At 39.1% G+C, this 16,288-nt stretch overlaps 1 protein-coding gene across 2 annotated transcripts in view; it reads left to right on the forward strand.

The window, feature by feature from the left end:
* Positions 1-5,395: 5,395 nt before the first annotated feature.
* LOC116246949 (cysteine-rich receptor-like protein kinase 44) overlaps positions 5,396-16,288 on the forward strand; it is a 49,792-nt gene continuing 38,899 nt past the window's right edge. The window contains exons 1-7 of one of the 2 annotated variants that reach the window (XM_050076264.1): positions 5,396-5,461; positions 5,680-5,753; positions 7,586-7,712; positions 7,832-8,557; positions 8,753-8,875; positions 8,978-9,147; positions 9,910-10,117. In XM_050076264.1, coding sequence (XP_049932221.1) covers positions 7,879-8,557; positions 8,753-8,875; positions 8,978-9,147; positions 9,910-10,117 — 1,180 coding nt within the window. In that variant the 5' untranslated portion in view covers positions 5,396-5,461; positions 5,680-5,753; positions 7,586-7,712; positions 7,832-7,878. The remainder of the gene's footprint in view (positions 5,462-5,679; positions 5,754-7,585; positions 7,713-7,831; positions 8,558-8,752; positions 8,876-8,977; positions 9,148-9,909; positions 10,118-16,288) is intronic. The other variant, XM_050076260.1, reaches the window with a different exon arrangement.

Consider the following 16,288-nt stretch of genomic DNA (forward strand, 5'->3'; position numbering starts at 1 on the left):
AGACTCACACACCCCCAGCCAAGTACCTCTTGGCAACTCTGGCCGTCCAGTCGAATGGCCATATTTTGTTAATGAAAATTAACAGAATCACTGAAAGCTCTTAAGTGGAACTCTAAGGACAGGTGTTGATTACAACCTCTGAACCCCTCCTCTTGCCCGTGGATGACATTCCCCTTTTCTTAGAAGAGTTCATGAAAGAAGGGGGAAGGACAATCGCCTCCCCCTTGTAGGGCTGAACAACGAGCCAAGCCAATTCAGGTTACTCGAACCGGCTTGGAAAAACTTGTCTCATGCAGGACAGGTTTATAAACCAGCTGAGTTTGAGCTTACAAATATACTTGAACTGATAGATGAGTCGAGTTTGAGTTTCAAAAGCTCAACTTCTTTATGATCGACTCAGCTTGCACTGGTACTCTATATAATATTACCAAAATCGGTTCACTGAATCACTAGATTTAACTTTTAGGGTGAAAACAAATTCTCACAAGTTACATGAGTTAACACTTATACAAGTTACACTAGTTAACATTTACACAAGTTAAACGATTTAATGCTTACGTAAGTTAAACGAGTTAATGCTTACGTAAGTTAACGCCTAAACGAGTTAAATAGGTTAAACGAGTCGAGTTCGGGCTCAATTTTGTGTAGTCTAGTTGAGCTTGAGCTTGCTATAAGGAGCTTGACTCGAGCTCGAGCTCGAGCTCGAGTTTTTTAATCGAGTCGAGTTCGTGTGCAGCCTTAGTTCCTTGGTGGTTTAACAGAGGACTGTCTTGCATTCTTTCTCTCTTTAAGAGTGGGGAGGCAAGGAGCCGGTTGCCTTCACTGTCAGGTACGAAGCTCTCTCTCAATACCCAGACAAGAAAAGGAAAAAAAACAAACGGATTTTATGTGGTTCGAAAACAAGTTTCTTTGACATCTATGGTCCCACTGCTGACTATCAAAGAAAGATCAAAGAATACAAGGAACTGACCCCTCTTAAACATAGAATTAGGACAAACCCACAAAATGTAAAATAACATAACGGCCAAATTAAGAAAGCCTATTGGAAAAAATCCACACTCCAAGATTCATCTTTTTTAAAAACATTAAAAAAAAAACATGTACCAAGAGTCCATGTTTCTTGATAAATCTACTAAGGATGGGGTTGTTAATCATGGACAAGATTTGGCACCCAGTTCGAAATGCAGTTATGTATTTGCCTGATATTACGTCAATGTGAAATGTCAAGTCAGTTTGAGTTCTAAATTTTGCCTTTCAAAAAGTTTGAAGCCAACTTCTTCTCCGATTTGAATAATGTCATTACAAACAGTTAAATTTGGTAGACGCGGCATAAAACACGAACTCAGATTTTGGGATACAAATGATTAATTAGACATCAACCAACGACGGATCCACCCAAATTAGAATGAAAAGAGATCCAAATGGTATGGGCGAGACGACGCTGAAATAAATAATTTCTAGGAACCGATATAATCAAGTAATTGAATGGAGGACATTCTGGTGTCTTTTCAATCTTCAGGTATGTATTTGTTCCTTTCGAAATGCTTAGAAGGAAACTGCTTTACAATATACACATCACTTTATTTCGAAATGCCTAGAAGTTCCCTCTCTCTCTCTCCCTCGATCATACGATGAAACTATTAACATCCTCATTCATTAGTTGCATCTTCCTGAAACTATAACTATATATTAGCATCCTCATTCATTAGTTGCATCTTCCTGAAACTATAACTATAACATCCTCATTCAAATGTGCATATGTGTAGAATAGAGAGAGCGAGAAGGGGGTATTGGGTGGGGAAAATATGTGGGGAGTATCTATCTTTGTGTCTGTGTATCTTAAGCGGGATGGGGTTTAACTATCTATGCTAAGAAATCGTGCGTGTATCTTAGGCAGCTATATTAGTAAGCGTTCTGTAATCTGAACAAGAAATGAGTAATCAAGATTTCTATCAACACTTACACGGTTACACCTGTTCTGAAATATATCCCTTGTTTTTCTTGATATATATGGCAAGCACTTTAGAAGAAAAGTGTTAGGTTGCACAAAACAATATAAGAACCCTTAAGTATGCCTTTAACCACATAAGTTTTGAGGCCTTTAGTAAAGTTATTTAAACAAAGGCAGCACCGACAAAATGGGATTTTAGTCAAGACGAAAAGCAGTGACAAAGCGTCACTAAAGAACAAGTAATAAAAGCGGCAAAAGAAAAATAGCAAAGAAAGCAAAAGCAAAAGATATGCAGAAAAAAAAACCAAAGTCTCATTAAAAAAAAAACAGGAGGAGAAGGGGACCTACAATATGAAGTCAGTGACAGACACAAGTCCAGATTCTTTCTACAAAGCAACATGGTCCTCTCCTGCGTGACAAGAAAGATAAGTCATATCAATGAAATTTGATGCACGTCCCACGTCACGAGAGAAGGTGGACAAACTTGGAACCTTGCCTTGCGTTTCGATTACTATTGAGACTAGATATTATCTGTTGATGTAGCAGAAAATGTATAGAATGAAGTGGTTGATAAGAAGAACAAAAGGACAAAAAATCATAATGGGATTATTATTTCCTAGGGAAACACACTGGTGCTCCAACTGATCTGCACTCGTTGCTAACTTTAAATAGCTGTTAGGTGTCTGTTCTGAAGCCTTCATTGATCACCACATCTTTTCTTCCTTTAAAAAAAAAAATTACAAAGAGCTGCCTAAGAAGATCACCACATCATCAAAATGTTAACCAATACACTGACCAATGTTTCCACCGACTTCTCAAAGATCGCGAGAACAGCAAAATAAAAACGGGTAATTTACAAAATATTTTTTTGTATTCATTTTTTTTCCCTCGTTGCCTGCAACAAGACTTGAGCACCAGGCCGGATACTCGGTATGAGTCCAACTTAGGCTCTTGCCCAAAAAATAAGCGTCGGGCAGGCCGGACACTGTCTCAGGTAAGTCCGACTTAACTAGATAACTTATGTTTAGTATTATTTATTATTTTTCTTTTTTATGTGGTGGGGTTGAGGGTGCAGTTATAGGCTGTGAACCAGCCCAAGTCCCCGCCTCATGCCCAGGTTTATTTGACCATGTTGTCTTCGATCAATGTTGGAGACGAGACAGGAACTGATGTGTTATTGAATTATTTTTTAAAAGCTTTTTGTATAGTGGGTTTGATAAATCAGGTGAGGTCATCTCGTGCACGCTTGTAAAGAACCTATGTAGGACGAATTGGCTGAAACCACTTTCTTTCGGAACTTATTCCAAATTTGTGAGAATTGATTATTTAACTCTACAGTAGAAAATAGTGCAGCAGAGACGACACAGGTTGGAAACCAAAACCTTTTTTCACGGGCATGCGGCCTTACCACCTGGTTGCGCTCTGCCTTTAGAAAGGTGTGACTGTACACACTTACTTCTTTGTTTTGATGGGAGACAATTAGTTGTATGCTGACGGGTTTGTAACTTGCTTTACTAATGAAACAGTACTATTCTAAAATACTAATGGCTGGTGGACTGACTTGAAGGAGCACGTAGCTTAGCTGGTAGGGCTGGTGGTACATGGAATGAGCTGTTTCCAGTTTGACTGGTTAGGTGCAGTGCTCCTCATTCTTATTAGAACTTTGAGAACCAAATTTAGCAGTGCACCAACTGCCGAGCACAGAACTGGACCTGAGCAAGGAAAAGAGAAGGACTTCATCTCTCGACTAGCTAGGGTTCTCTCCTCTCGCTTACCCGTAGTGACTGGTGGAGTGGGTCCTGATAGAAGTTGGTGTGCCCACAACCAGATGGCAAGGCAGCCGTGTGGTAGTACTCACTCCCTGCTTAATTTTCCCCCTCAGTTGGAAAAACCAGATGTATGTTTGTTTGCAAGAAGCAGTTGGATTGGATGGTCGATCGCTATCATTATCAGCTGCAGCTGCACGGGATGTGGGGATACATGATTGGGTGTTTGTGGAAATAGAAGCAGCGTAACCTTTGGGGTTGCCCGTGTCGCAAACGGGGAAAATGGTCCGGTCCCATCATTGTCGCCGTTTCTTTCAAACAGGTACCTATGTATAACAATTTTTTATAAGGAAAATGTAACTCATGGCTCCTCAGTCAACTTAAGAGGTGCTCACTAGATACCGGTGCTGATTATTATCTTATCATCACCATCACAAAGCCAAGAGGAGGAGCTTGAAACCGGCCTCTTTCCGATGTTTGGCCGTATATAAAAGAAGACAAGTACCTACCACCTTTTTTATATGCCAAGTTTTTATGAGAATCATTTGGATCGTTGATTCTATAAAGATTAGAGGATGAAAATAAGTTGTAAATACATAAGTAAAGTCTTTCAAGAGTCTGAAATACCCTTTAAGAAAAAAAAAAAGTGAGAGAAAGGAAAAGAGGGAAATAAAATAAGTTTGTTAAAGTGAAATACCTTGTCTTCTTTGAGTGGTATTTCATGTTCTTGAAAAATAATTTGCATTTTATATTTTCAACTTCTTCTCCACGCCCTGAATTCCCTGGAATCGATATATATATAAAATGGTGACTTTGACTTTTAAAAATCACTAAGCCATTTAATCATGGTCATTCAATTCATCATAGTAGAAAACAATAATAAACATATAGTATCAGTTTTTTTATTTTTATCCATGTTTTTTTCTCAACCATTCATTTGTATTAGATAAACGACTTTGGTTAGATAGCTGGGTAATTCTAAATAACTAGAATCACAATTCCTCGTCAACGCTCACAGTTGGCGAGGAAACCCATATACAGATACCGATATTTAACATTAATATGTCAATGAAAAATATTTTTATTTTTAATTACTTTTTTAATGGTCAGTACAAAATGACTTAGGCTGATTTGGAGCATTACAGAGAGAGTGAGAGGGAATTCCGATAGACAGTGTAATTATATCGAATAAAGCCAAATCACACTTCTTCGTCAGTCTTCTTCGTCACTCCATAACTTATTTGTTTCTAGAGGTAGTCCGAAGGTTCACCCGGTTTTACGCACCTAAAGTGATGCAAAGCTATGAGCATTACTATTTAGGTTAAAACCTAACTAGGGAATATTACTCGATGTGAATCAAGAGTTTGTAAAGTCTTCATATTAACAATAAATATGACGTATATTTCATCGACCCCCCCTTCCACTCTACGCAACTCCTCTCCCTCTCTCTCAAACAGTGAAAGAGTTCACTCACTCACCGATCAATCGCTCTCCTTTGCATTTTCAGCAAAAGAAAACTTCAAGAAGAATACAAGAGCCTCTTAGACGGCGTTCTGACTGACTGCCGACCACCCAATGAAAACCATTGACTTGACTTGGGTGGTGCCCCAACCCGTTTCTTCATCTTTCGGTCACCTTTATTTATTTTGATCTTGAGTACCAAGTGGTGCACAAGCCCCTTCGTTTCTGTTTCCCTCACCAGTTTTCCTGATCTCGTGTTTCTGCTTAACGTCCGGAGTTGCAGGTACGAATTCTCTTTCTTGTACGGCTTCAGGTCTTTGATTAATACGTCTCTTTATTTTTGTCGGCTCTCTTCTTGTTTCTTTATTAAATTTCCATTGAAAAGAAACAGTTTTAATGGCTGATGATTTTATGCGCGTGATTTTATGAGACTAATTAAGTAGAAAGAAGAGGAAATATGGTTTGATTTCGTTCACATTGAAGTTCTGAAATTTTCTGCAGCACCCTGGGATGAATGAATCTTGCGGCTATGGGACTATCGACGCCTAACACAAATATGTTAGATCCTGTAATATGTGAGTTCTGTCAATCGCCTCGAACTCCAAAACTGCTATTCTTTTTGTAAATCGATGTGAACACTGATATTGATATATTGTTTAGTCTGGCAAAGTAGTTTCATTACTACATAGATCCGCTTACACATGCAACAAGCAGGGCAAAGCAGAGGATATGTGCATGACACACCTAAGATCATAGAGCAGTAGTGACTTAGGTCAGCTTCATATAATATTTATACCCCATGCATGTGTCTGGGCGCAACTATTACGTTCCTTTTTTTTTTTCTTTTCTTTAATTGTTCACCTCTGCATGTTGATTCTGCTGTTCTTCGTTGCATAAAATTCAGAACATGTTTGTGGTGCTCCTGCATATAGGCTGGCGATCACATCAAGTGTAGGACGCATACCGTAATTTTTAAAAACAGAAACCCTATTAATTTTTTTGTTTGAAAATATTACAACTAAAATTTTGTTTTTTCAAAATATCCTAGGAAACCATTGCCCTGCTGGCCCGGCTTGGGTAAAGGCGGAGCTAGTAATGCTCGTTTTGGGGGTTGATTAATAGTTTTAAGACAATAGTTGAAATAAAATTTTTCAAAATTTTCATGTAAGTAAATGAATCTTTTTAAATTACATATAAAATTGCTTTTTCTTGCAAAAATTTAAAGAGGCCATGGCTCTTGCCAGCCTCTTGGCTCTGCCATACCCCTCGGTCCGTCACCACATGTGAGTCGAACTTGCCGATGCATGGAACTCTGAAAGAGAGCGGCGAGAGAGGGAGAGGAGGAGAGCCCGCTTAGTGAGTCGGACGATTTTTTTTTTTTTTTTTTAAATTTTGTTGGCATGGAGATCGGAGGAAGCATTTTCGTCATTCATCGGCTTCTTGTATTAGAAAAAAATAACTCACTTCTGGAGGTATATACGTTTAGCTTCTTGACATGGACTGGAAAAAAGAGATCAGTTGCAAAAGCATGTTGGTGGTCACAAGAGCCAAAAAATTGCCAACAAAACATATTCTAACATAAAACAACGATCGAATGGCTGATTTTTATCAAATCAGTAGAACCACATAAACACATGATTTCTATTAAATTATTAGAACCACATAAATGCAGAACATGTTATATATTATGACATTCCATTGTCATAGGTAAACTGTCACAATGCATAGGTTTCCATCAATGAAATGTCATTTGTTTGGTCACAGTACTTTCTTTAGTTGAATAGGAGTTGTAAAGAAAAATATTTAAAACAATTGAAAATTTACACTTTTTAAGGTGTTTTTCATGTTATCTTATGGTCATAACGTGGGGAGACATGTTCCAACTTTTATCATTGATAATTTTACAGAGTAAAATTTTTAAATTCTACAATTACCCTTATGAGGAAAGAGACTTCCATTCAACTATCATGGGTCTTTTAATTATTTTCTACCCATAACACGTGACTTTTGTTAGGGACCATAACATATAACCTGTAAGTAGAGATTGAGCTGTGTGCACTTAGAATTTTTTTATAAAGCCATGTATATTTTAGTTTTTCTTTTTTCGTTTTAGTAGGGGCATTTTGGTCATTACACACCCCTGAGGTGTGGCATCTAAATAGCCTTTCTTTTGGATCTGGATGAATTTGAAATGACATGCACAAGTATTTCTTGCATGTTTGTGAATATCTGTTCAAACAAACAGAACCAAAATAAAGTCATGTAACAACTGGTTTTTTATCGTTTACATAATTTTAATTGTTTTAGTTATTTGTAATGAAATAAAAATACGGCTTAAATAAATCAGTCCATATATAGACGGAGTCTCACCAATTCGGTTCACTTTGCGGCCTTTCCTATATACCAGCTAGTCTCGCAAGCCACCTTCAAATCCGCGGTAGTCAGATCCATAACAGCAGCAGCAGCAGGTCAGTGCAGATTCAGACGAAGTCAGAGAATGTCGACTGGAAGTGGAACGCCGCCGATGAAATGAGGTGAGCCGACCGCGGCCGTCGCCTTTTCCTTCGTTTCTTTCTCTTTCACAATCGATGATCAACCTCCCCCATGGCAACCACAACGCGGTCAATTGCCCCACGCTTTTCATGTCTGTTAGTTCTTCTTCTTGGGCTGCTGCAATCTCCTCCATCGGTTCACCCGAGCATGACTGAAGATCCCATCGAAGTAAGACTGAGACAGAACAATTACTTGGACAGAATCTGCTTTCCAAGCGCAGATGGATTGTCCCCCATCTACCGGCAAAACTTGGAAGAGATATTTCGCTACTTGGTCGACTCCATTCGCATTAGGGGCTTCTCCAACACCTCCGTCGGCGAATCCACCGATACTATCTACGGCTTTGCTATATGTCGAGGCGACATCCCTGCAGATATATGCCGGAACTGCATCGCCGCCGCCATCGAGAGGGTGAAGATCGAATGCCCAAGCAACAGCTCTGCCATGATATGGTTCGAGGCCTGCTTCCTTCGCTTCTCCAGCAAGCGGTTCTTGGGGATCTTTGAACCGAAATTCCCCGTCGTGTGGACGGACAATTCCCAGCTGTTTGCCAAGTCCGACGGCATGGAGTGGGTATACCCATTGGTGAAAGAGGCTGCCGATAACTCGAAGCGGTTTGCCACCATGATAGAGCCAAAGGGCGGGTACACCAGCTACAGCCTGGCGCAGTGCACCATTGACCTCAGCTCAGCGGATTGCTCGGCGTGCTTCCAGTATGCTATGAAAGAGATCGGGAATAATCACACGCTAGGCCGAGTGTGGCGGTTTGCTTGCCCGAGCTGCGCCATCTTCCACTACACCTGGCCTTTCTTTTTTACCTCACCAGGTGAGCCCTGTCCTGTTTCGTTCTCCTGCTCTCGATCGTTTGCTTTGGCCATTAATCGAATCTCATAGTTTGACGTACTCTGGCAATAGAATTTGGGACCACGAGAAAGCAAATGTTTGCCTACCTCCAAGTTTTCGCATCATTTTCTCTCTTTGAGACATAAATAAGATTAATTGACTTTGCTTATCTCAGCAGGAAGTAAAAAAGGTAACCAGAGGAGAACCGTGATTATCATTTCCTCCACAGCAGGGATACTGCTGCTAGCAATGGGGACTATCGTGTTGCATTTCCATATGCGAAAGAGGAAACGACTTAATGGTGAGTTTCACTATCCTGAGCAAATTTTTCGTGGCGGCTTTACATGACTTCTCATGTTACCATAAGTGATCTTCATTTTTCAATACTATACTCTTGTGGCAGAGGAGCTAAGAAAATACAACTGTGAGATGGCTTCGCTCATGAGTAGTCTCACTGAGGATGAAAGAAACCATGAGCTGCCTCAGTACAGCCTAAGAACAATGCAGGCAGCCACCAATAATTTCTCGAACGAGAACAAGCTCGGAAGAGGAGGATTTGGCCATGTCTATAAGGTACTTCACTAAATGCTATTTCATTGTCACGTGCACCTGCATAATTAAATCCTATGCAGACTTTTATCCTATGTTGCATGTGTGCACCTAAACAGCTGCCACACCTATGTTAATGTTGGTGCTGGTGCTTCCCCATCACACACATCGAGTGCAGTAAAGTAAGCAGAACCGATCCAAAACTGACATTTTTAAATTACCAACTAAACTAGCCCTAATAAAAAAGTTATAATGACTTAAATGTAAACATAGAGAAATAAGACTATCAAATAGTTAATTGAAAATTATATAACATGTGTTTATCTATATATATATATATATATATATATATATATATATATATATATATATATATATATATATATATATATATATATATAGTTTTTATCTGTTTTGCACCCGCACCTTTTTTTTTTTTGTTGAAAATTACCATGTCCTACACCACCAGCACCCACACCCTGCACCCTTGGGACAAAGCTGTTGTCAATTGTAATACCTTTATAAGTCTTGATCTACATTTGTTGTCATTGCCTTATACCAATTCTTTTATGTAGTTACTTCTTGTTTCCCTTCTACTCATGTGATAGGCGAATATTCATCTGTGCTTCATTGTCTATTGTTTAATTCCTTCTTAACAGTTCTGTCAACGTTACCTTAACCAAGATATTTCTAGCAATGCCTCTAACTTACAATGCCTATGTTTCCCCATTCTCATGTGGGCACCTGCGACAATGTAACATAGATTACATCGTCTGTTCCTCTCAGGGTGAACTCAATGGTCGGCTTGTTGCAGTGAAAAGGCTTTCCGAGAGATCTGGGCAGGGCCTGAAGGAGTTTATGAATGAAGTCACATTGATCGCAAAGCTTCAACACAAGAACTTGGTTTGTTTATTGGGTTGTTGCGTAGAGAGGGAAGAAAAGATGCTTATCTACGAATTCATGCCGAATGGCAGCCTTGATGCTTTTCTTTATGGTGATGAACATCTTTAGTTCTCATTTTTCCTTTTAAACTCACAGCTTTTCCGCTAAAAAGGCTGTTGCTTCTCCTAATGGTGATAAAAATGCCTGCTTACTTGAAGATACGTGTTGGAGTTTTTCGAGACTATATATAGTCAAGTAGCTATTTGCCCAAAGGAATGGACTTCATATATGTTTGTCTCTATTAGCTAGGCAGCTCCTTAATCAGACTTGTGTAATGTGAACAGCAAACGAGTAACCAAGACTGCCATCTAGATTTACACCTGTTCTAAAAAGAATATCTAGCTAGTTAGCTTGAAACTATGGGAACGGTTAAATTTGCCTTCAACCAACAAGTTTTTTGACTTTAGTAAGGTAATTAACTAATAAATTTTATTAAAGGAAGGTCAAAGATGTGGAATAATGGATGATAAGAAGGAGAAAAAACAAGGGTCTCGCTATGTCGGCTTTGGGTCTTCCAAATATTTTGAGAGCATTTTGGAGTTTAAAAAACTCGAACAGGAAGAGGAAGAAAGGCCTTTTGGCTTCCATGTTTGGTGATTTTCAATCTTCGAAAATCGAGATATGGCGTCCTAAGTGGTCTATTTGGTTCGGAAAAAGGAAAGTAGTGTTCCTTTTGTCGAAATTCTTTTCATTTTACGGCCTCGTAATTGATGTTTCTTTTCGGTTTTATCCCATCCGAGGCTTTCTATATTGGCTTTGTAGTTTATTGAATTTTGTTGACAGTGAAATCATTCCTGATCTTTTTCTCCCACGGTTATAGGCATATCATCAAACCATATATGTCTGTGGTCTTCTGCTCTTATGTCTTGCGAATTTGGTTTCGTGTATTTAATTCCGAAATTTGTTTGCCGGTTTGCTTTGATCTACCATATATATATTATTTGCGATGATAAGAACTAATGTCGGTCAACCAACTAAATATTAATGCCTCTATTAAGACAAAAGGAAACTGAAAGAATTCATAACCTACAACGCTATAACCCAAACAAGAAATCACACAAGCTAACTTTCAGAATCAAATAGAACAGCATCATCTAACTGGTCTGGGTGTTGGAATGGTTCACGTCATTATAGGTCTCTTTGTATGTGAACTTGTTCCGTTTCTATATGTGAGAAAGAGACAGGGATACTAATGTGCGGGTTTTCTGTAGACCCAAAGAAGCGTAAGTCATTGGACTGGAAGAAACGATTCAAAATAATTATGGGAAGTGCAAGAGGGATACTATACCTTCATCAAGATTCCCGGCTCAACATCATTCATCGGGATCTCAAAGCAGGCAACATTTTATTGGATGAGCAGATGACCGCAAAGATTTCCGACTTTGGAATGGCCCGAATCTTCAGCGGAGATCATGACCTAAAAACCACCGATATCATTGTTGGCACGTAGTATGTGTAAGATTGGTGAAAATTCAGTGAAATATGCAATTTTTTATCATATGGTCTGTTAGAATTCGATGACATGCTAGTACGAAATCTAGTTTCATGTAGGAAAACTTGACTGTTTATTGGCACCTATTCAGAATTTAATTAAGATGCATTTCCTACTTTCTTGTATGGTAAACAAATGAATATTTCAATGTTGAGCATTACAAAGCTTAATGAATATTGTTCTAATCAAGTTTCAAATAGAACGAATTAGCAAATGACTCTTGACTAGGTTGTTTTGGTATCTTTATGAAAAAACTAACCTGTTCCAGTATGACATTGGTTCATGTGAAATTTTGGCAACTTTGGTCTGATTAAAGTGCTTTTTTTTTAAGAATGATGCTACGATAGCATGTACATCCACTACATACAACTAGGAAGTTTCATAGAAATTGAAGTTGAAATCCAACTCAAATATGAGCATCTTGCAAGCTAAAAAAGGGGGAACATCATTAAATTCACCTACATTTCAATCATATGACTTCTGTTGCTAGGATTTCACAGGAAGGAAGGGTGTCAATTACACCTATTTGTCCTACTGCTACATAAAAAGAGGCCAATGCAAGTTTACATTCTCTGCATGGCAGGCACCAAGTCGAAACAACATGGTCCTATCCTACACAACTAAAAGCATCATAAGTAGTATTACTGAAATTTGATGCACCCATCTCACTGGGTCGAAAAACTAGGATCGTTGACAACATGGTCCTATCCTACACAACTAAAAGCATCATAAGTAGTATTACTGAAATTTGATGCACCCATCTCACTGGGTCGAAAAACTAGGATCCTTGGCTTTCACTTGAATAACTCATCTAGGAATATTTCACTAGACTGAGACTAGATTTAAATTTTTAGTGCGGCAAAAAATACAACGAAAGTGGTGGATGAACAGAATAATAAAAGGGATCAACAACCGTAATAGAATTGTCATTTCCTTAGAAAACCACTTTCGTGCTTCGACAAATTGAACATGTTCCCAATTTTTTCTGCTAGAAAATAGCTTTCAAGTGCTTGGTTGGAAAGACTTCATTGACAAAATTTAATCTAAAGGAAGAGCTAAAGACGACAGAGATTACCCAACAGAAAAATAACTTCCTTATATTCTGCATGTTATCTTTTTTCTAGCTGCATTGATATACATTTGATTTTCTTCTACGCTGATCACTTCTCTGTGCGTCATCGTTTTGAGCAAATTTTCTGCTTACTCTCACAGTGGGTACATGGCTCCGGAGTATGCCATCGATGGGAAATTTTCCGTCAAATCCGATGTTTATAGCTTTGGCGTATTGCTCTTAGAAATTATTAGTGGTCGGACGTATGGTGGATTTGACCTCCCTCTAAAGGATGATACCCTGCCTCAGTATGTAAGTCGCTCTCTCTCTCTCTCTCTCTCTGTATCTCTGTCTCTCTAATGGTATCTAATAGAAATTGAATCATAGGCCTGGAATCAATGGCGCACGCGGAGAAGGTCAGACTTCATAGATCCAATGCTTGGAGAAACAGCCTCAACAAGTGAAATCTTAAAATGTTTCCACATTGGCTTACTATGTGTTCAGGAGGACCCTGCAAGCAGACCCACAATGTCAGCAATTATAAATATGCTTGAAAGTAATTCTCCAACGCTTCCAACTCCCCAACGACCCCCTCTGGTTTTCAGCAGTGACAGCAGCTGTTTTAGCACTTCAGGGACCATCTCAGGTTCCTCTAAAAGTGGCAGTGGAAGCAGTCCTTAAGATGAGCGTAGCAAATTTCTTTGCATGAGTAGATATAGTGATCGGTGAAATGACATTGCCAGTATGCTCTATATTCCATATTTAGTTAAGCAGCTTGTCTCTTTGTACCATCAACTTTCAAGAATAATTCACTATTGGGTTGATCTACGAAGCTATCTTTATATCTTTGTGAGCTCAACCACTAGCAATGGCTATGTGGTACGGGAGAGAATACAGTGATCGGGAGAGAAGGAAAGAGAGACTACAGGTGAACGCCTCTGTTGGAAGAGCAGTTACATTTCAAATCGATTGGCAAAGTTAGTCGATTACTGCCTCTTCCCCTTCTTATGGAACTTCAAGCGCTTGTTGGCCGGGTTTCATATCTGTTGTGAGACTTACTTAGAAGAGTTCATGAAAGAAGGGGGAAGGACAACGTCGCCTCCACCTTGGGTGGGTTAACCGAGGGTTGTCTTGCATTCTTTCTCTCTTCAGTGGTGGAGGCAGGGGGCCGGATTCCTTCACTGTTAGGAAAGAGGCGGGCTCTCTCTTAACAATACCCAGACAAGAAAAGGAAAAAAAGGATTTTATGTGATTCGAAAACAAAGTTCTCTTATATCTATGGTCACTTTGAATATTTCACTATCATAGAAAGATCAAGGAATACAAGGAACGACCCCTCTCAGACATAGAATCAGGACAACCCATAAAATGTAAAATAACATAAAGGCAAAATTACGAAAGCCTGTAGATAAAACTCACCAAGGTCTTTGTTTCTAGATAAATCTACTGAGGATGGGGTTGTTAATCATAGACAAGATTTGGCACCGAGCTCGAAATCAAGTTATGTATTTTCCTGATATTACATAAATGTGAAATCTCATGTCGGTGTGAGTTCCAAATTTTGCTTTTCAAAAAGTTTGAAGCCAAGTTCGTTCTCCGATTTGAATAATGTCATTACAGTCTGTTAAATTTGGCAGATGCGACATAAAACGCGAACCCAGACTGCGGGATACCAATATTAATTCGACATCAACCAACGACTGATCCACTCAAATTAGAATGAAAACAGGATATTAACAGGGTGATTTCCTGATGGGTGGAAGCAGCTGGTGGTGCCCAGAGCCAGCTGAGTGGTAGTATTCTGTCCCCATTTTTTTATGCCTTCCATTGACTTGCGAAAACCAAATCGCTGGTAGATATATATTTATTTTGCAAGAAAAATGCAACCCATTGACCTTGACATGGCTCCTTCCACCTCAAACTGAAATTGGAATGAAAATTCTCGTTCTAGTTTCTCTTTGTGGTTGATAGTCTCCAATTTTGACTCTATTATTGAATTTGATGTGTTTGATAAAAAAAGAATTAAAATTTTAAAGTTGGTAAATTACAACCATGACGAAATGCACCCTAAATTGGTAACTTTTGCTGCTAGAAATAGCTTCTAGCTGTCTGTTCTAAAGCCTTCATTGATACGACTTAAGTTTGAGACCTAAAGAAGATGGACAGATTGCAAAGAGGTAAAAAGCTTCTTCTTTATATTCTGCATGTTATCTTTGTTTCCGGTTGCATTTATCTGCAATTGATTTTTCAAAATTTTCTTCATGGTAATAATCTCTTTCTGCATCATTATTTTTTAATGACTTTTCTGTTAAATTTGACAGTGGGTACATCGCTCCAGAGTATGCCATAGGTGGGCATTTTTCCGTTAAATCCGATGTCTACAGCTTTGAAGTGCTGCTCTTAGAAATTGTCAGTGGTCAGACGTATAGTGGATTTCACCTCTTTCAAATGGGTTTTACCCTCATTGGATATGTAAATCTCTCTCTCTCTCTCTCTCTCACACACACACACACACACACAGAGTAGCTAATGGAAAAGGCGTGGAATCTATGGTGCAAGGGGAGAGTGACAGATCTCATAGATCCCGTGCTTGGAGAATCAGCTCCGAGAAGTCAAATTATAAAATGCGTACACAATGGCTTACTATGCATCCAGGAGGACCCTGCAAGCAGACCCACGACGTCAGAGATTTTACATATGCTTGGAAGAAATTCTAAAATCCTTCCCATCTCCGCAACAACCCCCTCTGTTTTTCAGTAGTACCATCAGCAATTGTAGCGATTCAATGACCAGCAAAAGGGATTACCCTATAAGTGGCAGTACAAATTCTCAAAGTTTATCGGGGTTGAAGTACTCCCTGAGATGATAATGGCAATTTGATCTGCTAAATGACTTGCCAATACGCTCTAATTTCGGCAGTATTTAGTTGTTCAACTTGTCCCTGGGTATTGTCAACTGTGAAGAACATCTTTTACGATCGGGAAGATCTGTAATGAAGCCATCTGTTTATTTTTATGGGCCCAACTACTTGCTTTGGCAGTGGCTATGTGCGACCAGCCGACAATGGGGATTCAAGAGCATTTCAAATGTTTACAGTCTTCAATGGCCTGGATGACCTTCAAGTCTATGGTAACGTCTGCCACGTTTACCATCGGAAAAAATAGTGCATCAAGAATGACAGTGACAGTGACCACAGGGAAACCCAGGTCCTTTTTTGATGGGTAGTCTTGCCACTTGGTTCAGCTATGCCACTCCCAATGTGTGACCACATGCTTATGAGACAATTATCAGTTTGTAACTTCTTTGGTTAATAAACTACCGTTCCAATGGACAAGTGGTCAGCCTCAGCTTAGTTGAGCTTAGTTGGTCAGGCTGGTGGCGCATGAAATAGCCTGTTTCCAGTTTGACAGGCTAGGTGCAATGCTCCTGATTCTTATTTGGGTGGAGTGGGTCTTGCTAGAAGCTGGTGTCTTCACAACCCAATTTGAGCTTGACTCAAACTCATTCGTGAAAACTCAACTCAAACTCGATTTGTTCATGAATAATTCGAGCTCAAGTTCAAACGTATGCTTGAAGTTGAGTTCAAGTTATAAAAGCTCTTAGTTAAACTACATAAGGAATGCTGAAATATAATGAAACAATAACTAAATGAGTAGCAACTAAAAAAGTAAAACAAGTTA

The sequence above is a fragment of the Nymphaea colorata genome, chromosome 2 (genome assembly GCF_008831285.2).
Source record: "Nymphaea colorata isolate Beijing-Zhang1983 chromosome 2, ASM883128v2, whole genome shotgun sequence".
Lineage (NCBI taxonomy): Eukaryota > Viridiplantae > Streptophyta > Magnoliopsida > Nymphaeales > Nymphaeaceae > Nymphaea > Nymphaea colorata.